Source organism: Schistosoma mansoni, assembly GCF_000237925.1.
Source record: "Schistosoma mansoni, WGS project CABG00000000 data, supercontig 0199, strain Puerto Rico, whole genome shotgun sequence".
Taxonomy (NCBI): Eukaryota; Metazoa; Platyhelminthes; class Trematoda; order Strigeidida; family Schistosomatidae; genus Schistosoma; species Schistosoma mansoni.
The window spans coordinates 47,570-75,050 of NW_017386074.1; the positions used below are offsets into that span (position 1 = coordinate 47,570).

At 32.8% G+C, this 27,481-nt stretch overlaps 1 protein-coding gene and 1 non-coding gene across 2 annotated transcripts in view; one reads left to right on the top strand and one right to left on the bottom strand.

The window, feature by feature from the left end:
- Nucleotides 1-7,295: 7,295 nt before the first annotated feature.
- The window catches only part of Smp_140170 (nephrin related), a gene marked incomplete at both ends in the record, with an annotated part of 35,282 nt that continues 15,096 nt past the window's right edge, over nucleotides 7,296-27,481 (top strand). Inside the window, 6 exons of the mRNA XM_018793610.1 lie at nucleotides 7,296-7,972; nucleotides 9,773-9,846; nucleotides 11,212-11,329; nucleotides 13,548-13,912; nucleotides 25,267-25,568; nucleotides 26,444-26,579. Of these exons, the coding sequence (XP_018647123.1) occupies nucleotides 7,296-7,972; nucleotides 9,773-9,846; nucleotides 11,212-11,329; nucleotides 13,548-13,912; nucleotides 25,267-25,568; nucleotides 26,444-26,579 (1,672 nt within the window). The remainder of the gene's footprint in view (nucleotides 7,973-9,772; nucleotides 9,847-11,211; nucleotides 11,330-13,547; nucleotides 13,913-25,266; nucleotides 25,569-26,443; nucleotides 26,580-27,481) is intronic.
- Smp_tRNA_02263_Pseudo_TTG.1.1 lies at nucleotides 18,003-18,074 on the bottom strand. The gene has a single exon. It is a non-coding gene (tRNA).

The following is a 27,481-nucleotide window of genomic DNA, read 5'->3' on the forward strand; positions in this document are numbered from 1 at the left end:
AGTGTATATACAATTTATTTAAGAACTTCAGTATATTTTGTTATTTCTCAGTCTATGTGATTTTACTTACGCTATTTCTTTGATTATGGTAATACACTAGTGTATTAACTGTAAATCAGTTTGTACTCAATTTTACGTACAACGTACATTTAACTTGATATTAGATTCAAAACATTACATGAATTTAGCAGTGGTGTAGTAGATGATAACACAAGTGTGCGGAAACTAAATTACAGAACATCTTAGTAAAATCTGAGGATCATATAGTAAATATTTCATTTACAAAATGTCAATCAATCGTCTCAGACTTCATTGTTCTTTTGTTTTCACACTGATCATCCTTTGTTCTCGTCCTCTTTTCTTTGATTTTCTTAACCTTCTGTCACCGGAGATTACACTTCTCAATGATGACATATACTATTTATATCTGTCAACATCAGTAGTACACATTACAATTAATAAACTAGATATCCTCATTATTATAAATAACTTGAAAATATATGCTACATTTTAAACAAAATATTTAGAAAATTTATCTCATCACCTTTGGGTATATTTGAACACCCTTTATTTTTCCCTTTTCTATTCATTATCTCATTGTAACATTTTAATATTACCCAATGGTTCTAAAGTCACATAGCAACAAACAATCAACTCTATGAAAGGTTTGAATTACCCAATATCTAGAATGTCAGAGGCAAAAAAATTATTATGAATGTCTGAAAATAATGTTTTTTTCTTGGATTATCTTCTGTGTAAAATTCATGTACACATAACTGGAAGAATAAAAGAAAAATGAACATTTTAGTCTTGTTACATTGATGTCAGTTACATGACTACATCATATAAAATTGAATGAGGAAAAAAAAGGAGAAAAAAAAATGGAAAAGAGTATTTGCTGGCAGTAGTTATGGTTAAAGGAGGATTGTTTTTTGTTACTGTGGTTAAAAATTTAAAAAAAATATGACATAATTACACCATATGACAAAAACATATTTCAGTCTATGCTTCTGTGTGTATGTGTGTGTGAACGAGATAGAATGAGTGAGTGAATGAGTGAGTAACTAAGTAAATCATTTTAAAGGTGATAAATTGTAACAATTGCTAAGTGAACCTACTGTGTTAATGTGTACATAAAATAAAGATAACACAATTATTAATTTAATAATTATGATTATATATTGCATTGAAATGGAATTTTACGAGAGAGATTATTTTAAATATTAGTGATCATTTGGAATCAGTCAGTCGACTGCAATGTAAGACCAGGAATACATATATGCATCGGTTCAAGTTGTTACACCTCATAAGCACCACAATATGATCAGGAAATTCATAGAAGCAGTTGTTTTAATGGTAGTAATGTATATAAGAAATGTTCTGTGTAAGGATATAACACAGGAAGAAAGAATTAATTCCTACAAAAGAAAGGTATAAAGTGATTTTAATCTCATTTTAAGGGAAGACAGAGATTCTGTACACCTATACCATTGTCATCGATTCTGAGCCATGTCACTCGGAGTCTCCAACTATTGGTTACGATAGTCACGTGTACATCTACCAACATGGTTCAGATCAGAAATTAGTGACTTTATGGACTGATGTCACGTTTTGGTTTGGCCACAGTTTAGAGTATGCACAAAACAATAATTAAGTGCATTTCTTCACAATTTAAACTGGCCAGGTGAATGAACTTGCATTCTAGTGTTGTTGTCCACTGATAAATCTCAAATAGGAAAAAAAAAAACGAGAGTCTTCGATTGTTTTGTTAGTTACTTACTTTTGAGAACTTGTGGAAATTTTATTTAATGATCATACTGATTACCTAATATGTATACATAATATCAGACATTGACTAATTTATTATTAGAATGGAGGTTATTCATGTATATATGTACACGTATTTCAATCAATGTAGCCTATAATGATTTCAATTATTTAATCTTGGAATTCCAAATTGACCCAAAAGTATGCATTACATAACTGTCATTTACAGACTAAAAATCATAAACTAATATGTAGTGCCGTGCTTCGTGAATTGTTCACCTTCATAACTGTTATAATACAAATCTTAATGGTGCATAAAATCAGAAAGCAACTACAGTTTTATCGACAAATGATGCAGGTCAGAAAGTTATAAGCACATGAGCAAATATCAGCGAGCAAAGCCAAAAAAATGACAAGCATTGGAGATGGTGGGTAAGCAAACTCCCATTAACCAAGCGTCAATTGATATTTATAGTCAGATAAAGAGTAAGTTACAGACATGTGGTGAATAAGATAAAAAGTGTACACACACATACGCTTATATAAAAACAGTTAGGGTTAATAAGTGAATAATTAACAAGGTCGAAACGGGATTCATGATGGATAGGTAAATTGACTTGTCCAGAAGCCAGAATAAGGTATATGAGCTGAACATATCGACCGACACTACAAATACTCTGTGATTTGAAAAAAGTGTATTTAAATTAAAATTTGTTATTTCTGATGAGTGACGATATGAACTGTAATCTGTAAAATACAGTATGATAACTAGTTTGGCAGAACAACATTCGTTCGCATAACTACACTATGTTGAGTAGATGATATAAGTTTAGTGTTGAAATCCACGATGCATATTTTGTCCTATTAGGGATTAGCCAGATGGAGGTATCTGCATCTCAGAATTGATGTTAATTTTATTCGTTTCGTCGAAGTTCTGAATGAACTTTGATTATTTATAGATTTTTTCGCAGTTTAATCTTACTAACTGATAATACCGGACTAACATCATCAATATAGGTACTGGTTATTGAAAAGTATATTATGTTCTCAATAATGTGACAATGTTTACCAACAAATTCTTAACTTCGAAAAGAGAAAAGGGAACATAGAATCGTCTTTATTTTCGTAGAAGTAGTCATCGGCCGATATATCACATTTGGATGAGAATATGATTTATGGACGACATTTGAGCAACGCCAAAATTTACCTACTAAGATCTAGAAGGAAGTTATAGATTAGTTTGGAAAGTCAGTATGATAATTTCGATTCATCAGGAATTAAATTATAGTTTCACTCACAGTTACATTCACTTTTGATATCCCTATGGTCACGTATTTAATCGATTTGTTATGTATAATTGACACTTCAAACTAGAATGAATATAACCAATTGTTCTTCATTCCTTAAGAACCTACATTCTACCACATTTTGTAAGTAGTTAAATTGAGATCAATTAATGAATAGTGAAGTAATGAAGTGTACTTTGTGAGACAACCTTAATTAATATTGACATTTTTATAATGAAACCAATACTATACTTGTAATTTGTTCAATGAGTAAGCAATTAAACTTCTGACGTTTTATGACTTAATGTCGTTTACGTACGTCCTCTTTTTTTTTTGAAAAAAGCACCATAACCATAATAGAGCAGTCATGTTAGTTTACATCTTTGACATGTCTCCTACCACAGTAAAACAGTGATTCAATATACAATTTAAAGTAGATTTAGATAGTAAAACCAAGTCGATATATCGAAAGTATATTATCCGCAAACGCATATATACAAGTTGAAATATACTATTGTCGTGTCAATTAACTTAATTCAATTAATAGACTTTAATAATTTTATCATTATTAAATAGAAGGGGGTTTTGTGGAGATTTCAGTATTTTTCATAGTTGAATTCATGAGTCAGTTGAAGCTAGACATCAACTCACTGAAGAAAATTGGTGAAATGGTTGTTCAACTTCGTGGATTAGTTGAAGTTAGACATTACCACAATTGGATATCGGCTCAGTAGTCTAGTGGTTAAGCGCTCTGGCGCGAGACTGATAGGTCCTGGTTTCGAATCTTGCGAGGTGGGGTCGAGAATACGCACTACTGAGGAGCCCCACAATAGGACAAAACGGCCGTCCAGTGTTTCCAGGTATTCCATGGTTATCTAATTTCGTTTGTTTTAATACATCATTATGAATATTATTCGCACAATCTTTTCGGGTGTGTTTTTGAAAAGTGTACAACATTTCGTTGTACAAGTTACAAAATGCTTAATCAAAGGTATCGTGTTCACTAGAATTATGCAGTGAAAAGAATGTACATTATTTAGATGTCGATTTACTGTACTGCTAGTTTCTAACTGGCGACTACCCAATATTTGCCGTCAGTATCAACCAAGAAGTAAAAAAACAGTAACTTGTAGAAATGCTTTGTGCTGAGAATTGTTTGGTGCCAAAAATGTATTGAATAAAGCTAATAATAATAATAATAATAATATCCAAACGTCTTTGAATAAACTCAACTCTAAACAATGTAAATTCAAATTTTTTTAAAAACGTACAAACTGAGACATTCACTGTGAAGAAGCTAAAACACCTAATGATTAATTCAAAGAAGAATCTATTTATTGACATAAGTTAACTGTTCAACCCACTATTGAAAATTCTGTTTACTGTTCCAAACTCTACGTCCAATTAAATACATCAGGTAAACCATTCGGTGGTATTCCGTTTTTAATCACTAAAGTGATATCATTGTCAGTATAGGGGTTTTAACATATTGTAGTATTTTCATAATTGAATTTACGAGTCAATCAAACAATCAATGAAGGGTTGTGAAAGATCATGAGTCGATTTAAGTTAGACATTAACACAACTAAATACGGGCTCATCGGTCTAGAGGTTAAGTGTTCACATACAAGACCGAATATCTTGCTTCCAGACTCACATTAAGAATCGTGGATGAGCGCTGTTGTGGAGCCCCATACTTGAACGAAACGACCGTCCAGAGTTTCCAGGTTTTCAATGATGTTCAAACTTAGATCGACTCATTAATTCAATTGTGAGGATAACATTTTGTTTAAATATAGTTGAAAAGTATCCTAACATATAATCTGTTCAAACTAAGATGACAAAAGTTCCTTTGAATGAAGAAAAATTTACACTTTCCACTCCATATTTTACTATTCCAGGAAATTTTGATTTATTGATCAAAAATACTCAACTTGAAGATGAAGCCAGTTTTATTTGTCAAGCTAATGTGAAAATTTATTCCACTTCAAGCATTGAACCACAATTAGATACCATTACTAGCAAACCAGCTTATCTAACAATTATATGTAAGTTGAGTTTAATTTTAATAGAAGTTCTGTACATCATTATTACTATTTTCAATAACTGTATATCGTTTAAAATAAGCTTCTCTTCATCAACATATTCATCAACTGGAATGGTATAATTCCAAAGTTACACTCTTCAAACTTGTCAGAGCTGTTTTGGTGAAGTAGAATTTGACAAATACCGTTTTATTGTAAATGATTATTGTCTATCGCAGTCCAATGTGTAGTACAATCGTTATTCAAGTTCTGATCAAGGTCATTTGATAGTTTGTTATCGCTGTGTGATAAGAATTAGTTCTGACTAGCAATACCTAAAGCACATTCTTATAAGCATCATTAAATGATTTCTTCAAATATATTTCTAAATGGCGGTGAAGGTTTGTTACCCAGCTTGAACTGGACAGGTAACGGTTTTGATGATCTTTTTTAGATCACATTATGATCAAATACTATAAATGTACAAACACTGATAAAATGATTTTAGACAAATATTACTTACAGAACATACTATTATTCAATGATAGAATCATTTTGTGAGTTCAGTTGTTTTTGAAACAAGAACTGATAATAAGCAAAGATGGATGGTGGCTGGCGGTGGAGGCCAGGAAGCGCGTTTCGTCCCATTTGGGACCCATCAGATAAATGTACTTTCATCCCATAGTTGATGCTCACTCTAGGACTCGAACGCTTTCAACTCCGAGATGCAGGCACATCCACTTGACGAGTTCCAAGTAAAACGAAACGCACGTACTGGATTCCACTGCTGGCCACTATCCATCTTTGCTTATAAAGCTTGTGAATTGATGAAATATTGAGGAAATGAGCGCAAGATGCACATATATCAACAAGGGACCGACCAATCGTAGTCCTAAACAACAATCGGAAGATACAAGCAAACAATACCATGTGAATGAATTAGTAATGTTGTTAAGAAACAAATGTTTAATGACTCGAACCTAATACTTCCCAGATTTCTATTTTAAATAATTTAAGGATATAGTAACAGAAGATAGTGCCAAGTAGTTACTCTGTCATGATATATTTATCTATGTAATCATTCTTTGTAACAAAAGCAAGTCGTTTAACACGTGGATAAAAGATAATCACTTTCTTATTTAAGTGTACATTAAGTGATGTTAACTTCAAGCGACAAAATACTTTTATCATCGTATACAGTTTAACTACAAAATTGGTCAGTGAAACATTGGACATTGTTTAATGAAAAATCAAATAAATAAGAGCCATTACTAACTTATTGTATTGGTTATTCGAATCGTCCAATTGATGCTGACAACTGAAATCGGTCAGTCTCGTTTTGGTCTATGTGCATTGTTTTCAATTTGCTTCGATATTCTTATTAATTTATAAGCATCATAATGGGAAGATTCAGAGAAGAAATAAGAATGAAGTGCACTTTACCACATGACACAAAACACTGTCTATCTGGACTCAGTTGCTAAGTAGGTAACGAGATGACGTTTAAAGCTAACAATACTGAATTGTAGTGCTGGAGTGAATATCAACTCTGAGATGCAGGTAGATTCAGAAGACGATTCAAAACATGCGTTTTGTATTCCACTGTTAGCTAATATCCATCTCTGCCTAACATTCAGATAAATGTTTTATTTCCATATATCCAATGTCAACTGTTTTATAAAGTTAATTTACGTGATATTTGATTTAGCAGAAAGGAATTTTATAGTATTTCTCAAATGCGACCGTAATTTAGATTTTAAATTCACATTTAAACATACCACCTACTTAGGTTATTCAGTGAACGAGAACTTAAGTGGGGACAATCGAACGCATTTGACTACAGAGCATCTTAGTAAAATCTGAGAATTATATAGTACATACTTCATTTGCAAAATATCAGTCAATCGTCTCAGACTTCATTGTTCCTCCGTCTCCACAGTAATCATTGTCAGTTCTCGTTCTCTTTTCTTTCATCTTCTTAACCATATCTTAGGCTTGAGATATGACTTGAATAATATACCTTTAGGTATTGAAACAGTGCTTGATCGTAAGATGTTCATGTTAGCCACCATTGTGAGAATACAGTGACCTGAATTGAATGATGAAATAAAAGTTATAAATGTGTAATATCCCACCTAGTGAATGATGAATTTGATCCCTATCTACTAAAATACCAAAGGAATATTTGAGAATTCCCGTATTTATCTTCATTACATTTATGGATATTTCTTTTTATTACTACATTTCAGTTCCTCCATCAGGTTTAACTATGATTCATTTACAAGATAGTCAACTTGAAAAGAATCATCAGACACCAGTGACTGTTAATTCCATGTATATACTTCCTAACAATCATTTCACTAATTATATAAGTGATCATAGTGTAAACCGTCATGTATATACAACAAATGAATTGAATCAAATTGTTGATAGAGATCTTAGTCGTATTGTAGCAGATGATCCTAAAACTGAACTTTTCATTGATTATAATAGAAATTATATGGATCATTTCAAACAGGCATCGGATACACAATATACATCACATAACATACCACTGAAAGAAATGTTAGTTAGGCATGAATCTTCAAGTTATACAGGTAATATGTATAACAGAATTCCTAAGATATGGACAGTAGAAAAGAAAAAATTGATTGTATCCTGTCATACATCACCGTCAAAGCCTGCGAGTACAATACAATGGCATTTAGCTGGTATATTACTGACGAAGAATTCTGATAAATCACATTCATTTTCTGATCATCAAAATTCATTAATTCATTATACAATAAAAGAACAAATTATAAATGTTTCAGACAAATCAATACTTTCATCTAACGCTGAATCAGTATTGTTTCCGAATACATCAGTAACAAGTTCAACTGATGACGTACACATGTAAGTATTCATAAATTCTTGATAGTTTTATTATCATCAGAATGGGTATTTGTAGAGACCGTAGTAATTTTAATAATTGAATTCATGAGTCGATCTAAGCTAGACCACTATTGAAAACTTTGAATCACTAAACGGCGGTTTCCGTTCTAGTATGGTACTCCTAAGCAGTGTGCATCCACGAGATGTAAGACTAGATACTTATTTGTTATGGGATAAGTTTCATCAATGTGAATCGATATGAGAAAATTGAAAATCAACACCGTAACTAGCACAAAAGTTGGGAGAATGATAAACCACAATAGTGCAACTAACAAAATAATCAGTTACGAAAATTAGCAGATAAGATTAAGCGATTGAGATCAAGTTATATTCAGAACTTTAAAACTAATGAATAAGGAATCATTTGTACTACTTTTATCAATGTTAATGCTTATAACCAGGCATAGGTTATATTCTTTTAGCATACCGTAACCAACAAGTCTGCAATTTCCAAACAGATCCAACTAATGGCCATCTATTGTGATCTGGCTGTTATTAGTCATTCATCAAATCGGTCTATTCTATTAAGTATAATAGATGCATGTGCAGAATACCACTAGTCGGTCAACAATCTACCAGTGATAAGAGCATTGTTTCTTAGATAGGGTTTTTTTCGAGCATACGCTAATGTAAACTCTGGTAATGCACAGAATGTCATACGTTGAGGAGCCGGTTTGTGCTATTGTTAATATTTCGTTAATTACCAACGTATCATTGCTCATATGACACTCAATATGGCAGGTATGTCTTGATAAAGAGTTTAAATGTCATGGATTAACTAGGTTGACATACTTATAAGAAAAACCATTCATAAGCAATTACTGTCATAGATATCATACTAGTATTTGCTTTTGTTTTCGAATCAATTATACTTATGGATCATGTTTTCTATATTTGTATGATCTGTAAAGTTGATCGTATTACGTTCTTCAGAGATTTTAGATACGTTCTGATAATAATTACAAGTTCATCAGACACCTAGATCTTCTGTATCGTGTCGGCTGACTCCAACTCTCTAAAATAAAATCTTACAACCTATGATATCTAACCATATGATCATGTATCCATACCTCAACTTGAATAAAATGTTATAATCAGAACTTGGAACTAGATATATGAGATTTCGGCTAATCAACAACGTTTATTCGGTACAATTACTCAAAACATATAGAATGTAAATTGTTGACAAAATGGATTGGAGACGGTTGGAAGAATGTTAGGGGTGGTCAAACCAAAACGTGGCATCAGTCCATTACTAACGTTTGGCCTTAGCCGTGTCGGCAGATACAGATTACTTTGTTGGGGTCCACGTGACTATCGTAACAAATGTTTGGAGACTGAGTGACATGGCTCAGAATCGATCACATTGATGTAGGTGCATACAATCTTTTTCTTCTCTTAACTATGGGATCAAAACTACTTTATACCTTACTTTCTACGAACTTATTCTTTCTCCATGTATCATATATGGAATTTTTTAACACCATTGAATTGACTATTTCTACTAACTACATGATCGTACTCTTGAGCCTACGATTTGTGGTACATTGAACCGATGCGTATATGTGCCTTCTCCTACGTTGTAGCTGACTGAATGATGTAGACTGGTGTTAAAGTTTTTGAAATGTTACACGGGAAGATACTAGACTCCATTAATCATATAAAAATATTGACCTTTACTATCATGTTATTTCTCTTTATTATTCATGATAACTCATTGACTATTTTGTAATTTTTTTTTTCCAATTTTATGAACTTTAGGCAAGTAACTCAAAGTCAATTAAATTTAACAGTTGAAAGAAAATATCAGCATTGGCAGCTCGAATGTAGCGTTAGTAATTCAAACGATTTTGTTTTAGCAAAATTACCAACTGTTACAGTTACAATTGAACCAATGTGTAAGATGGATGATTTTGTGGAGATTTTAGTAATTTAATATAATTGAAATCATTAGTCTATTGAAGCTAGACCATCATAGAAAACCTAGAAGCACTGGACGGCCGCTTCCATGTTTTCCATGGTCGTCTAGATTCAATAGACTGATGATTTCAATTATATACAATGTGTAAGATTTTTTATTATTTTTAATTTCCAGATTTTGTATAATTTAAATTAACTTACATGTTGTAATAATTATACTGAAAAGGTAACAATTGGATCTTAAGGAATCACAAATGTTAGTCTTAATGATATCAGATAATGTACTAGGGGTTTACAATGGATTTGTTTCTATGAATAGATCACATAAGGAAACCATATTAGCTTGTCATTTCATGAACATTAACTCTATGGTTCAACTGTCTCATTGATGTTGAATCAACTTGTATGGTGTTACTTATCGAAATTTACATCTCAAAAGCAATTTCAAAATCATAATTTATATTTCGAATGACATTCTAATTCTGATTGACTATGTAATAAAAAAATCCGTTCGAGAGATCGAAGGTCCTGGGTTTGATTCTCTGTAGTGAGTTCGTCGACGAGCATGTAGATCAGCACTGCTGAGAATTCTCATATTAAGGTAATAGAAATGCCTGTTGACTTATAGTTTTCAATGGTGGTCTAACTAACATTAATCCATGACGGAAATTATAAAAATTGAATGATCTCAACCACAGGCTATTTGAATTAGTCAAGTAATCGACACTGTGTGATTCATTAAAGTCAACTCCTCCATTACAAAACACGTGATTGAAACAATTCACCTAATCCATCTTACAGCAGCTATCAAAACTTTATATAGAAATTCTCAATGGTGTATTCTTAAGTTTATAGAGGCCAAGCATGTTTTATATGTTCAAAGAAGAGTGTATTCTAACTTAAGGTGGTTTAATGCGTTTTTTTATTCTCTCCATAAGGTATGAGTTTTTCCCACTTTTTTAAAAAAAATAACTCCAGATTTATCGATTGAACTTTTATTCAAGTTGACCATAACACTTCTGAGGAGTTCCATACTAAGACGAAACAGCCATCCAGAGCTTCTAAGTTTTCCATGGTGGTCTAGCTTTAATCGAATAATGAATTCAACTATTAAAGAGTATATGTGACCAGATTTTATGAGATGTGTAGCACCAAGCATCCCATTTTCTAGATCAACTCCATCTATTGAATACACAATGATTGTTTATTTACAAGTTAACTTGGTTCAGATACGATTCCTTTTTTTCCTTCTGTATCTTATTCGTTTTACTAATATCTAGACATAGAGGATGTTAAGATACAAATTATTAATCAAACAGAACAAGTAAATTTACGAGAAGGTCAATTAATCCATTTTGAATGTATAGCAAAAACAAGTCCATTAACACCAATTTACAGGTTAGTGTGATTAGCTTTACTTTAAATGATTACTAGTTTATAGAACTCTTTTGTATTTTGGTTGTTTGAATATACCCATTCATGGTTAGAACTGAAATCGATCAGGTTTCTTTTATGAATATTCATCCTGTGCGGAGATGATTGGCGGCTAACAATGGGGGAAAATTGAATTTGAGAGTCTGCTAGAATTGGACCAAGATGGTAGTTGGAGGTGGTCAACAGGAACCATTATCTCATCTCAACATAGTGCACGCAGTGTCGAGCCGCCTAGATTAGTGGCTACCTTGCAACTTGATGGATAGCATTCGATCAGCACTAAGAAGGACTTGACACGCATGACATTGATCACCACTCAGTGATCAATGAATTGTGAGAATTGGACCAAGTTTGAGAGTCACTAATTGCTTGTAAATTATTCCAAAACTTTAGGACACTCTCTAAAGAAACATATAGTATTCCGTCACAAAGTTGGAGTTCATAGGTCTGTATATATTAGTGAACCTGTGAAAAAAGTCCACTCAGATATCTAGACTTGTTTGATTTCACAGTATACAGGTTTCAAATAATTTGTAGAAACATCGGGTTGAAAATGGCAAATTTTTAAAATGATTGAACAGGATTATTCTGGTTTTATTATGGAGAGATTTCATAGATTGTTGAATTTTATGGTCGTATAAAGAACTTACCTCATAAAAGATTGAAGTTTGAAAAGTAAACCCGTAGTTTACAGGTTATACTGTAGCTGTGAGTTGTGAGGTTGCTAGCCATAATCTCCAGCTAGGTGCTTATAGTTGGACGGTCGCATTTTATAGCAAAGAAGCTGACTAGTGTTTCCTAGTTTTCAATGGCAGAGTAACTATGTCTAGTTTGTTATGTTTACATACTGAATCATTTTTAATTCCTAAATCTGTAGTCTTTTGTTGACTTTTAATGTGTTTTGTGTCACATGGCTTTGTTTATTTTTAGTGAAATGTCTATTACAGACAGACAAGGTTATTCGGAGAAACAAAACTTATCGGATACTGAGCAAGAAATAACTCATAAATAGTACTCTTGTGAGCGAAAACACAGGCAGAGATAACCCACAGTAATTTTAATACGTAATTACAGAATATCTTGGTAAAATCTGAGAACCATTTAGTAGACACTTCATTTGTAAAATATACATCAATTGTCGCAAAATCTGTCGTTCCTTCATTTCCATATCAATAACTCATTGCTCTCGTTCTCTTCTCTTTGATCTCTCCAACTTTCTGCTTCAAGCATTCCACTTTCAATCGATACTACATACTACTTATATCTGTTGATATCGGATGCACACATTACAGTACCATTCCATTATCAATTAATGTTATATCGAGTGCGTCTGTGCCCAGTTTTATATACGAACGTGCTGGTTCCCGCCAATCAGAGAGGAGTGAATTATCGTTTAGAACAGTGATACATAAAAACCGTATGAGCAGTCTTGAGTACTCATCAGCCTTGCTTTCTGCTTGCTCAGCCAGTTAAGTCCAGAACACCAATAATAGTCTCTGCAATATAAATCATTATTCTAAAAGATACTGGGTTTATATACCAAACAAACTGACCAGATCGTACCATAAAACAGAAAAGAACATTTGTACAAGATTCAGTCAAATGTGGTTGTGAATAGGGGGAACAGTAATTAATAGACTGGGGATAATTTAGGAATGGTAAATCGTACAGTAATATTCTATGGGTCAAAATAAAGCTCATAAGAAAAAAAGGGAACATTAATATGAAAAGTTTAGTTACTTAACAATTATACAATAGGAAATATACAAATCATACTAGTCCATCAATAGTTCTCAAAGTTACCATTCATAACTCTCCATGAGATATAACAGTTAAGGATTTGACATGATTGCTATAGTAATTTGATTACCTCTAATAACTGCAATTATTTGATACGACAGCTACTTTGAATACATTTCACATAAGTCCATCTGCTATGTAAATGGATGACAAATTAAATATTTGAAGCGGTTCGAACTCAGTCTCATTATCAATATGAAGAATAATAGGCGGTTGTATATAAACTTTACTGACAAGTTGTTTATAGAGCAAACACAATTAGATGAAGCCCAAAAATATACAAAAATTGATCGTTTATGTTTGAAAAGAAAAATTTAGTTTTGTCCACGTTTTTGAATAAACTTTTGATGACTGATTTCAAATGTATTTCTCATTTATGAAGTTGGACAATCGGAAATCCAGTTCCTTCTGTTAACTTCGAAACATTCAATTTGTTAACCGATGATCAATTAAAGTCAAATAATAACATTGATGATAAACATGAACACAATTTGATAGATATTCAAATGAATGCAAGTATACTACAATTAACAGTGAACAGAGCAATGCATCATAAACGTATCCGATGTTGGGTTGGTGTTGAAGCACCTGAATTATTAGAGAAAATTACAAATGCTTCATTACAAGGTGTATTATCTAATAAAGATTCAACATGTGAATCAGATTGTCGACAATTAAGAAATTCATTGAGAAAGAAATTAAAAGATATGACCTGGGTGAAAAGTGACTATCGGTTAGAAGTTACTTGTAAGTAAATATAATTGTACTTATTTAAAAGATGTTTCTTTTTCCTAAACCTCACTGAACTAGTAGGATTCCCTCCCCCCCCCCCCCGCGGTTATATTCATTTTTAAATTACATCTTGTTAAGAAATAAACCTAGCACTTTCAACCTTTAATAAAAGTAATATATGTGTTTAGTCTCAATGAGTAGGAAAATTAAATTTTCTGACGTTTCGTGACATGGTTTAGGCCACCTCTTCAGAGAAAAAAGGAACATTAAGTTAAGCTCCTTACTCTTAGAATACTAAGTTGATGAGATCATTAGAGCTTATTGCTAGGTTTTTTAGATCCAGGAGAATAAATAAATGTCTGGGTAATCAATCCACCTTTTGGCTACATTTTACCTAATAACGTATTTTTCAGGATACGACTTACGGTGAAAGTAGATTTCATTTATAATTAAGTCATAAAAAAGTCATTCATCTTTATCCCATAACTGTTCATACAAATAGTTTTACAGTACAGCTTACAGTCACCTTCTTTTTTCCAGTAAAAACATACGTTCATTATGTATACACAAATGTGAAATCACTTTGTTCCTTATGTTTAGTAGAAGATCTGTCTCACTATCAAGAAGATATTTTTAAAGGACAAAGGTTTTAAGAATCCAAAGTAGCATACAGAGATTGGAGTACTATATTGGTTGACAAATGGATCCATATAGTTATTATATATTGTATTTAGTTGTTGTAAAAATTGTCTTTTATACTTGTCTTTCAGTACCTTCTTGTATCATATTATGGGAATAAATTTTAATTTGCATGCATTTTAAGACTGTTGTAAACATGATTTCAAGTTGAATTCGAACAATCTGCAGAAATCCTTCATCCCAAATAATAATTATGTATTCACTAGAATCTACAATGAACCTGTCCGAATGGTTGACTAATTGAATTCAACCAATTACTGGGTATAACAGTCAGTCAAACAGTTGATAGGTGTATCATATATTGATTTGAGTGATGTCGAAAACGTTTTGATTTGATCGCAAACTTGTCACGACATTTCAAAGTACTGATTTTGACATCCATTGAAATAGATATTGAGTATTCATCGATTCTCCATAGTTTTTTTAATTATAGGTACATAGTGATGTTTTCTACCTTTAATATATACAGGTGCATCGGCTTCATGACTTCTGAAAGAACTCAGCTTTGATCATGAGACGTCATAATTATTACTTCAAGTCCCAGGGCAGAGTTTAAATGGTTTGAATAATTTTTTTTCCTGGTTAGCGTTTTTTTAGCAAGTTGGTTTTCTACGGGATGGGGTCGCTAACACCATGCCTAACCCTCCTCCTTTACCCGGGCTTGGAACCTGTCAGCAGCCCCCAGAGGAGCTACAGGCCGAGTTCTTTAATACATACAATCTACTAATATATTTTGAACTATATGCACAATTCTGTATAATAATGTAGTAAACAAGAATACAGGGGGGGAAACGAATGTATTTAAGCACAAATTACAGACTATCTCACTAAATTCTGATAACCATACAGTAAACAGTTAATTTTATAGACTATCAATCAATTGTCTCAATCTTAACTGTTTCTTCTGCAAATATCAGTCCATCTTCACTGATTTAATTGTTCATCCATTTTCATACGCATTGCGCTTCATTCCTGTTCTTTTGTCTTATCAATCTTCTGCCAAAATACATTCTATATCTGACCATCACCATATATTACTTACGTAGATAAAAGTAGCCCACACCACAATAGTTTTGATTATATATTCCTGAATGTGATGGATACAAAAAGTTGATATTGTCATTCAGTATAATTTTCAGGGAGGCCTGAGTAAACAGTATCATGGGATTTGCATCTTCAATATGAAACCAGTTAGTTACTCTTACTATTTTTATTACTACTACTATTATTAATCATAAATTACCCTAATACACTAAACTCTTTGTCAGGTAGAATATTTTGGTTTAAATAAAATATTAATGGTATAGTATATTACGACAGAAAACGACAAGAAGTTTCCTATTCCATATTACCACACAACAGTAATTTATGCTTATATCACGTGTATCCGTGTAGTTAGGCACACTGTAAAAGGGAAGATGTCAAATTATATATCTATATACTCTATCCAATGCGGTGTGCTTGTCAGAATCTAACCTGTTCCCCTACTATAGACATAATGTTGCGTAATACTTTTATTTTTTAGTCTATCAATGAGTTATGTATTGACTGGTACAAGAAATTTTATATTACATTTGCATGTTTGCAAAGTTTGTTTTGTTCATTTTGATGAAGCAAAGATAAACTTTTTGAACAATGTGTCATATTATAGTAAGTTAAACAGTAAAAACAAGTTAGTCTATACAGTTGACATCAGTAATTATTACTATGAAGTGTTTTCTATTAATAAGTATCAATTTGGATATTGGGTAGCAGTGGAATCCAGGACGCGAGTTTCGTCCTATTTGGGACTCGTCATCCATCTTTGATTACCATGGTTGTAAAATAAGGCTATATCGAGACAATACGCACAGTATGCACATATGCCATCTAGAGACTGACCAGTTGTCGTACTAAAACATCAATGAGAAAATTCAAACAAACAATACCGAGTGAATTTAAGTATCAATTTGATTTCTTAATTTCAAACAAGATTTAAAGATATCCAGTTTTTCTAAATAGTTGGTAATGTTGTTTTTATGGGGAAATAGGCTTATTTTGTCTTGATCAAAAAAATTTGTTGATCACTCTGCTCGTATACACTCGATTACCTGGAGTGAATACCGTTCTCTTATCCAACATTGTTTAACATCACCGATCACGATTTATCATTAGAACTTGAATGGACTGAATTTCGACAAGTAACTGATTGAATACCAGCTGTAGCTCAGGAGTCAAGCCTTCACAGCGGGTAACAGGGGTAAACAAATAAATAAGTAAGGTGAATCTTCTATATCCACCAACCCGGTTAAAGCACCGGAAATTTCATTTTCGTCCTCTCAATTTCGTAAACAACAGTAATACTATGAGAAGGCAGTGAGTAGGACTTCCTTGACAGTGATTATATACTCGTGTTCATGTGAGAGCATCATTGAAGAGGGAGTAGACTCCCCCCACTGTTGACTGTACCATAACATTCGGGGGCCCTGTTCATATAATCATGAATAGTATTTCCTGAAACGGTTTATACTAGGACAAAACTTCCCATCCAGAATTTCAATGTAAGTTAATTAACTGCATACAAAACATGTTTTAGCTTTTGATTATTTCATACATGAAATAACCATTTTTCTATGTTAAACCATTTGAAACTTTGAAATTGAATCTTTCTTTCTGTGACACAATTAATTAGCCTAATCTCTTTCTTTGAATTGTACACTATGGGTGAAAGTATACACTTTCTTGTTTTTATATTCTAATCACCCTCATTTTGAAAACGGATCAAAAAATTGAAATTTGATTCATTTATTAAACTGAATAGCAATAAGCGAATTATAAACTAACCGCCACAAATCATTTAAAAACAAAAAAAAATTGAAAAAAAAAGAAACTGGACTTCTTTTTCCCCCCTTTTTATATGATATTGCGTGATGTATAAGGCCCCAGATCTAAATTTTCTCTGCTTAAATATTGAAAGTTTTGTAGCCATGGTGAAAGAATAAAAAGTAATGTGGGTTTCAAAGGGTTATATTATTATGTAAATTAAAATAGTTTTGTATATGCGTATATGTGAATTAGCTGATTTACAAATAAGGTATAAGATTAAATATAAACGATACATTCAAATACCCGTTCCATAATTAGATGTCTTCTTTATTCCGTTGCTATTGATACTCTTACTACTTCTATCACTATGGGATTTGACTCGACAACTGCATCTCTGTGCTAATGTGGTATAGCAAGTTCAACTGATGTACAAATGTGCGAAGTTCTATGTTGTGACTGATTGACTTTATTCAATTGACAATTGAATATAACTATGAACTTTTCTAAGCAAACATGGATAGTGACTAGCAGTGAAATCCAGGACAAGCGCTTCGTCCTATTTAGGACTTGTCAGCTGGATGTACCAGCATCTAAGAGTTGATGTGCACTCTGGGATTTGAACCCAGTACCGTCCGCTTCAAACGCCATCGCTTTATCCGCTTAGCTAATGAATCCTGATAGCCACTTGCTTGTGCAATGGAGTGAAGTTTAAATTCAATTTCTATTGTTTGTTTGAATCTTCCCACATCAACTCTGAGATGCACGTATATCCAGCTGATGCGTCTCAAATAAGACGAAATGTGCAACCTGGATTCCACTGCTAACCACCATCCATCTTTGTTTACAATGCTTGTGAATTAAGGCTATATCGAGGCATTACGCACAGTATGCACATATGCCAAGTCCTAAACATCAATGGGAAGATTTAAACAAACAATAACAAGGGAATTTATGGACTTTTTTGTGTGTTTTATTACTTGTTATTACATAATCACTCAGTAATTATTAATTAGCGTTTGTCATGCAAGAATGACAACATATTGCGGAATAAAACGAATTCATTTTGGTTCAGTTTTTTCCAAATCTTTCACATACATATTGACTTGTATGAATAAATCAAATGTTTTACCAATGTTATCTTGTGTATAACATGTAGAACGTCATTTAGATCACTAAGGAAACAAGCTCTTCTAGATATTTTATGTATTCATACAACTTGAATATTTTTATGTAGAAGTGATAGGTAACAAAGAGACTATGGTGGATTAAGTTAAGGTCTCTCTTTCGCATAATCCGTATATTATTACCTACTAACGCCTGTTACTCCCAATGGAGCATAGGCTACTGACCAGCATTCTCCAACCCCCTCTGTAATTAGGCCTTCTTTTCTAGTTTTACCCAATTTTTGCTCATTCTTCTTATGTCGGTCTGCATTTCTCGGTGTATGATGTTCTTTAGTCTTCCTCTTTTCCTTTGGCCTTCAGGATTCCATGTGAGGGCTTGCCTCGTGACGCAGTTGGGTGCTTTCCTCAATGTATGTCCTATCCATTTCCAGCGCTTCTTCCTGATTTCTTCCTCCGCTGGATGGAATCTGGTTTGTTCTCTCCCATAGTAGGTTGTTGCTGATAGTATCTGGTCAACAGACCTGAAGTATTTTGTGTGGACAACTGTTAATAAAGACTTATATCTTCTGGATGATGGTTTTCGTAGTTATCCACGTCTCCGCCCCATACAGTAGAACTATATAAATCCTGTATGACCATAGAAAGTATTTACAACAAGTTTTCACTAATGAACTAAATGACTTCATGGATGTCACACATAATTATCCTTTTTTAAAATCCAGTTCTTTTATTTATACAAACGAGTCGATATATAGAAGATATAAGGCACACAAAATGAAATGAAAAACTTTATTTTAAGTGATTACTGCTTTTGCTTGGAAAAAGTTCGACTCCCGGCAGCGTAGTCGTAGTAGCGAACCATTGGAGGAATCCCATACTAAGAATGTGTTTTATTCATTCATTTCATACTCATCACTTTTCTTGATATTTTGACGCAAAAAGTTTTTGGAAATTAGAAAATGATTAGAATGGCGTTTGTGGAGATTACAGTAATTTTAATAGTTGAATTCATGATTCGATGTAAGCTGGACCACCACTGAAAACCTTGAAGCACTGAACATACGTTACATCCTAGTATGGAACTAGTGGAGTGCAATCCATTTTGGGTAGAGAAAAACATCTACCTCAGATAATGGATGATTAGTTGCACAGCCAATCATGGATCGATGGACGTTCGACATTAACATCGTTGGATACCGACTCATTGGTCTGGACGTTAGACGTTCGCTTGCGCAACCAAAGGTTCTGGATTCGAATCCCACGTGTGTGACAGTGGACGTGCAATATTATGGAGTTTGCATACCAGGATGAAACAGCTGTCTAGTGCTTCCAGGTTTCCAATAGTTGTCTAGCTTACATCGACTCATGAATTCAACTATTAAAATAGTAAATGATAATGTTATTTTTCTTTCTCATATCTTCAGCAGGTAACATTTAACTGATGAAATCATACTGTACTTTTGACAGTATTCTTGATGTTTGTGTACTTTATTGTTTGTTGTATAAAATAATTCTAATAAGATTCCTAATAGTCATAAGCTAAGGTTTATATCTTGTCAAGTATAATAGTAAAACAATCAGAGATACTATATATATTATTCAGCAATCTCTTCCGTTACAGATGATTAATTGTTAACCTTATTTTGTTTTAATGCGTAAATGATACCTATATTCATTGTTTACAATAAAAGAAATCAATTCATTTCATCTATCCTTTGATAGTTGTTATTTCATTTACAGTCGAATAGCAATCAAGTTCAAATAAATATTTACGTTTATCAGAATGGGGTGTTTTGTGGAGATTTTAGTCATTTTATAGTTGAAATCATAAGTCAACTGAAGCTAGACCACCATGGAAAACCTGGAAGCTCCATGAGGTATTTCCTTGAGTTCTAGTGAGAAGCGGTAATCAGTGGAGTTCAAGCAGGTCTGTTGTGAGACAGTAACTCACAAAGACATTGGTGAATGGTTGCTCAATTTCGTGGATTGGTTGAAGTTATACATTAACACCGTTGGATTCCGTTTCAGTGGTCTACATGTTAAGCACGTTTGCGGGCGCAACTGATAGGTCCAAAGTTCGAATCTCGTGAGGTGGGATCGTGGATGCGCACTGCTGAGGAGTCCCACAATAGAACGAAACGGCCGTTCAGTGCTTCCAGGTTTTCCACGGTGGTCTAGCTTCAATTGACTAATGATTTCAACCATATAAACAATATATAGTCTTCATAAAAACCCATACGTATAACAAACATTTTATTTTTATTGGATCACATTTCTCTCCTATTATGTTTATTAATTTTTTTATTGGTTTCCAGTTAATGTTGAATAAATAGATTTTGTCACTGTTCACAATCCATTAAAAACCAACATTATTATTATCACATATGTTTAAAAACCAGAGCAAGCGGCTATTAAGATTTAGTAGCTGAGAGAATAACGTGATGGCGTTTGAAGCGAACGGTATCGCGTTCGAGTCCCAGAGTGAACATCAACACTGAGATGCAGGTATATCCATCTGGCGAGTCCCAAATAGAACGAAACGCGCGTTTTGTATTTCACTGATAGCCACTATCTATCTTTGTATAATATCAAATTTGTTTAAAAACCAGAACTGTGACATATATTGAGCATTCATGTATCGTGAATGGCAAGTGGCTAATCTGTAAAGTATTCAGTATAGAAATATCATAAGTTAATAGAATAAGCTAAGTAAAATATATTCAATTACATTGAATTTCCAATAACCATCCTCCCACCTTTTACTTCAAAGTTTATTTCAGTTATAGTTACCAGAACTAAACTACATTTGACAAGTCTCTTTGACATTTCTATATTAAAGAGCCATAACATTACTCTTGGTAATTTTTGACTAACAATGGCAATATATTACTAGCATATATATATATCCGTATGGCTGGAAGTAATGAGATATGATCAAGAAAATATATAATTTTATAGATTTATGTAAGAAAAGTAAATATGTAAAGATTTAGTATTCAAGATTAATGGAAATATATTTTCTCGTCCATGTTTCCTGTGGATTTATCATATGATTAGAGACATTTGACAAAGTATTTAAATGATTGTTGTATGTGCTACTGATCACGATAGATATAAGTAGTATGTATCATCAATTGAAAATAAAATGCCTGGCAGCAGAACGTTAAGAAGATTGAACAAAAGTGAACGAGAACAGAGGATGATTGCTGTGGGAATGAATGAACAGTGAAATCTCAGGCGACTAACAGATATTTGCAAAATGAACAGTCATGTTTGAGACAAGATATTGAAAGTGGGGTATTTACTGAATGTTTCTCAGATTTCACTAAGATGTTCTTGAATTTTGTATTGAAATACATTTGATTGTCTAAACTTGTGTTCTCGTTCATTATACTATTAGATTTTGTAATAGTTATTACTGGTCAACATGGTTTCTATGTAATCCTCATATAATTGTTATGATCATTGGGTTCATATTTATGTCTTTTAGTGTTATAGACGATTTTGTTATTAAAATCATAACTCACTTTGTGTAGGATTATGATTTTCGAACTACTTAGTTACGGATTCATAACAAATGTTATATTTTAAATTCACTCAGTATTGTTTGTTTGAATCTTCTCATTGATGTTTTTACGACTGCAACTGGTTAGTCTCTAATTGACATATGAGCATACTGTGCGTATCGCCTCGATATAGCCTCATTTCACAAGCATTGTAAGCAAAGATGAATAGTGCCTAGCAGTGGAATCCAGGACGCGCGTTTCGTCCTACTTGGTACTCGTCAGCCGGATGTACCAGCATATCAGAGTTGATGTTCACTCTAGTGCTTGAACTCAGTACCAAATGGGTTTCCACTGCTAACCACTATCCATCTTTGCTTAAAATGTTATATTTTGTTTTCAGTCAATATTAATCGAAATATTCATGTACATAATAGAAAATATCCTTCTTTTACAACTGTTATATAAATGCTATAACTAATGTCTACCAACCATTAAGCATTAGATTGATGGAAGTCATTGTATGAAACACACCTACCCCCCCTCGCCTAAACAAGAAACAATCTTTCAATGACAAACTATGGAACAAATATTTAGTCAAAATACTTTTAAATAACCATTTGGCAAAGACTAAATTACAATCTATTATCATCAATGAAACCATGCCAGTTTACAGGCAGGCGGACATCTTGTTGATGTTTGAATGGTGTAGTTAAGATCATTTCGTGTACCATAATGAATTAATTAGAATCATCATCTTCAACTAGAGGAAGTAAAATGGAAACAGATAGAATGAAACAACAAAGCAATAATTACTAAAACATGTCGATCAGGTCAACCATAATGTATGTTTCTCAGTTATATATTGTTCATGTTATATATTATTCAAATTAGTCAGGGTTGTCAAATATGGTGTTAATGTAAATTAATAGCAAGTAGGTGGTTTTACTTAGTGAGTTCAGTATTAGGAAGGACTAAACACATAAAGTTCTTATAATCTGACTTGTGGAATAAGATACAGTTACAGTTGTTGGAATCATTTAATGCATTTTCAAAGGAGCAGTATACATCAATGCAGCGAACAAAGGATGAAAGTGATTTTATCTTATGAATAGATTGTAGTAGATTATTCCAGAGTCTAGAAAATTTACTGCTAAAGTAATTCATACAGATAGATGGTTTTGAATGAATTTATTTCACTAGCGACAAGGAGTTATGGATGTCAAAATCAGAAGTTTCTTCATATTGAATGACTTGATTGGATATAAACAATAGTTTATTAAGTATTTTGAAGAAAATGATCAAATTTACTTTAAGTCTCCTCTTCCGTATAAAATCGAGCCCAAGTTTATTACATCTAGAATTATAATTCAAAATACAATCATTCCAGGAATTCGAAGTGTATATCGTCTCTGTATGGATTCCATCCTTAATTTATCTTTTATGTACACACTACCAACAATAAACATGTAGTATTTTAAGAGTTGACGAACACACACACTTTAAGATGGTGGTTTTAGGTGGTCAAAAGGAAACCTTGAACCCGAGTTTCGTGCTACTTGACACTTGTCCCCAAAGTGAACCTGTAATCTTGAGGGAACTGGTGTTTCCTGACGGATTCGATTCCGTGTCGCCCAGTTTCACAGTCAGAGACGTTACCATAATTTGTACATCAAAATATAGTATACTATCCATGTAATAATTATATAAATAAATAAGTGTTTCCACCTTAATTGTCTAAAACTTGTAGTAAATAGATCATTCTTATCCACATTTTACTCCTTGTGAACAATACAAATGGGGTTTTTATTCATAATAACAGCTGCCCAATATAAACACGATTCAATATAATGAGGAATATATATATATACATGAACCATTCTATTCATCTTAATACAATACAGAATGAGTATAGGCTATTAGGCTTTATTATTCATCACCTTTCTCTATTCCATTGAATAAAACTTATGTAGGTTATTATTTTCCATGATATTCACATCCATAGAAACAATTAAGGTAAACCTTTCTATTATTAGAAGTAGAAAAACAAAAAATATAGTTTAGAATAGATTTAGAATAAGAAGAAGGGAAGTGTTTTATTTATATGTTATTGTTTAAATGAATGTTAAGTTCAATCTATTCAAATCTGGGTATATATACTGGAAATCACTATTGTAATGAATGGGAATATAAATGAGAACAATCAAATGAATGTGAACACAAAATTATGGAATATCTTAGTAAAATCTGACACATATAAAGTAACTGCTTCATTTGAAAAGAAAAATGTCAATCAATCGTCTAAGACTTCACTGTTCGTTCATTTCCACGGCAATCATTCTTTGTTCTCGTTCTGTTTTGTTCGATCTTCTGAACTATCTGCCTCCAGGTATTTCATTTTTGATTGATGATACATACTACTTATGTCTATCAACATCTGTAGCACACACTACGCTACTATTTAAGGCCAATTAACGTTTTTAATAATCTGCCGGTTGGTCCTATGCTACATCCATTGATTCTTTGTGAAGCAATGGAATTATATTACAAAGGTTTTAATGTTAGTTTTTACTTTTTAAACAGATTGAAATGTTATACATAAGCAGCATAAATATTAGTGACAACCTAACTATGATGATCTTTGAGACTTGAAACCACACATGTGCCATAGTCATAATACCAGCGACTGTAGAAACCTGAAACCAAACAGTTGATCAAATTGTTTTCAGTGAAATAGTACTTTACAACATGTACAAACGTACAATATTGTTTTGAACTGGATCCTTATCAAGTATACTCTTATACTTTGACATATTTATATCTATACATGACATAATAAGTTCATCAACAGAATGTTTAACTCATTGACCACAATGAAAGTGATTGCGAAACGATAATTAATTAACAATTATGTCGAGTATGAAACAGTTATCTTTTGCAGGCAGTGAATGTCTGTTGCAGAATATTGTGAATCGATTGAAGTTGGATATTGATAACATTGAATGACAGATCAGTGATCTAGAAGTTAATTGTTCATGTGCTAGTCCTCAGGTCGTAAGTTCTATACCTTAAGGAAACGGTCATTCGGCGCTTTGATCTCTTTAATAGTGATCTACTTTAAATCAACTCATGATTTGAACTATGGAAAAACTATACTAAAATGCAGAATAACTTATTCAATATTGATGGTGATATTTTAATTATATATGATTTCTGTATTTGTTGACATTTATAACAGACGGTCCTGAATTTTCGAGTCCTTCAAACGATATATTATCCGGTGAATTAGGTCAAATAATTCATTTAGAATGTTCAGCCAACTCAAATCCCGAAGCTGATGTATCCTTATATTATATTGGACCAGAAGGACAAATTCTGTTAGAAGAAGTAACTAAATCGGAACTAACTCAATATCAGCATCATTACAATCGTCCAGTAGATTCTAAACACCCAAAATATCTGGTTTGGAACAGCGAAACGGAATATGCAGAATTTAATATAAGTATTGTGAAAGCAGCTATTCATTCGAGCGGTAGAAAGGTAATAATTTGTTCTATAATTACTCATTTCTACTTGTCTGAAAGTACCTAAATAGAGACAGAATGGTTACTTCACTTGTCATGATTTCAAAATTGAATGCCATAAATCAACCTGAAGTTAGTCACATGTCACGAAATACTTTTCCAGTGTTCCTTAGAGTTTTATGATACTTCGAATGATATTAGTACTTGGCAAAAACAATATTGATATAAAACTATTTTCCGTAAACATTTTAACCAACTAAATCTATGTAGTACTGTTCAATCAGTACGAATTAATTAAAAGAAGGGACATCAGCCTAGTGACTTCCGGAGGAACTCGGCTTTCATCATGAGGCGTCACAATTCTTCCTTCAACTCTCCGGACAGAGTTCAAAAGGTTTGAATAACATTTTCTGAGTAGTGTTTTTTAGCGAGTTGGTTTTCTACGAGATGTGGTCCCTTACGCCGTGCTCAACCCTCCTCGTTTATCCAGGCTTAAGACCGGAGGAGCTACAGACGGAGTTCAGTACGAATTATAACAATGGAATAAGCAGATTTTTGTGGTAATCACATCACCCAACAGTTGTTGCTACCTTGACACGGTAGTCAGACTTGCCTACCGTGATGAACGAATCGGATATGAACAACCTGGAAGTGATGACCACCCACATACCTTTAACAGAACTAAAAATCACCATAAGAATGTATTCACTTATCCCAACCATTCTGTTACTCAAAATGATTAAGACAATGACAGTTAGTTAATTCGCGTAACCGCGAAAAATTCAAAACTAACAGTCATGATAATATGACAAATGGATTTACTAACTATATCATTTGAGATCATTTTAGATCCTACTGTTAGATCCATTTTACTGTTTGCTTTTAATCTAGCTATTGGGTTCAGATATAAAACAAGTTTCACATAAATTACATTTAACAAGTCATGAACAATTTGGCTTTTATGCTTGCATTGCTCAAACAACCGGTTATCCATCCATATATCGTACTGTCTATGTAGGACAGGCTGGTAAGTAATTTTTCATACTTTTAACTGACTTATAATAAGATATATTTTCTTCGAATGGAAATCCTTACACTATTCAAAAATTCAGCACGTAATTTTTTAATGAGAAGTTTTTACGACAGACTAACATGAGATTTTTCTAAATGTGTCTTGAAGTGTAAACTATTTAGATAAATAGATCATATTGAGATGGTGGAGAAGATTTGTAGCTGAAGTGGATGATTTGGGTGAAGTTTTGTTCTCTGAGGTGGATGGTTTGTTTGTGGAGATTTTACTGTTCTTCTGAACAACATCAGCACAAACTTCAGATAGAAGTGGAGTGTTCGAAATTCTCGTTTAACCTGTCATTGTCTACTTCTTTTTTTGAATGTATCATACAAATGAGATGGAGGTCGATAAAACAAGCTGTGAGTCATATGAGGAAAAATTCAAACACTCCATTTCTACCTGAAATTTATGATGATGATATTGTTCAGAAGAACAATGAAAGCTCCACGACTAAACCATCCAGCTCAGAGAACAAAACCTTATCTAAGTAAACCAAACGTTCACTAAATGTTAGCTCTTAAATCTGTTGATGAAATCATTGATAACCAACAAAGACCACACTCCAAGCTTCAACCGACTATTGTACAATACCAAAATGTCTCCTGAAACATCTGATGTAATTGCATATTTCTTGGCTTATTTTTGTCACGAGACTTGAATATAACATGTCTTTGTTCGGTTGACTGATTTCAATAGTTAATCGGTCAATATCGATATGTAGAGAATTTATAGCTTAGGATTCAATAGTTTCCACGAGGTAATTTCTTCTGATCAACTTTTAATATTTAAACTTAAAACGTTGAAAGAAACGTACTTTCATGATGTAGTTTATCGTTTCTGAAAATACCAATGAATGA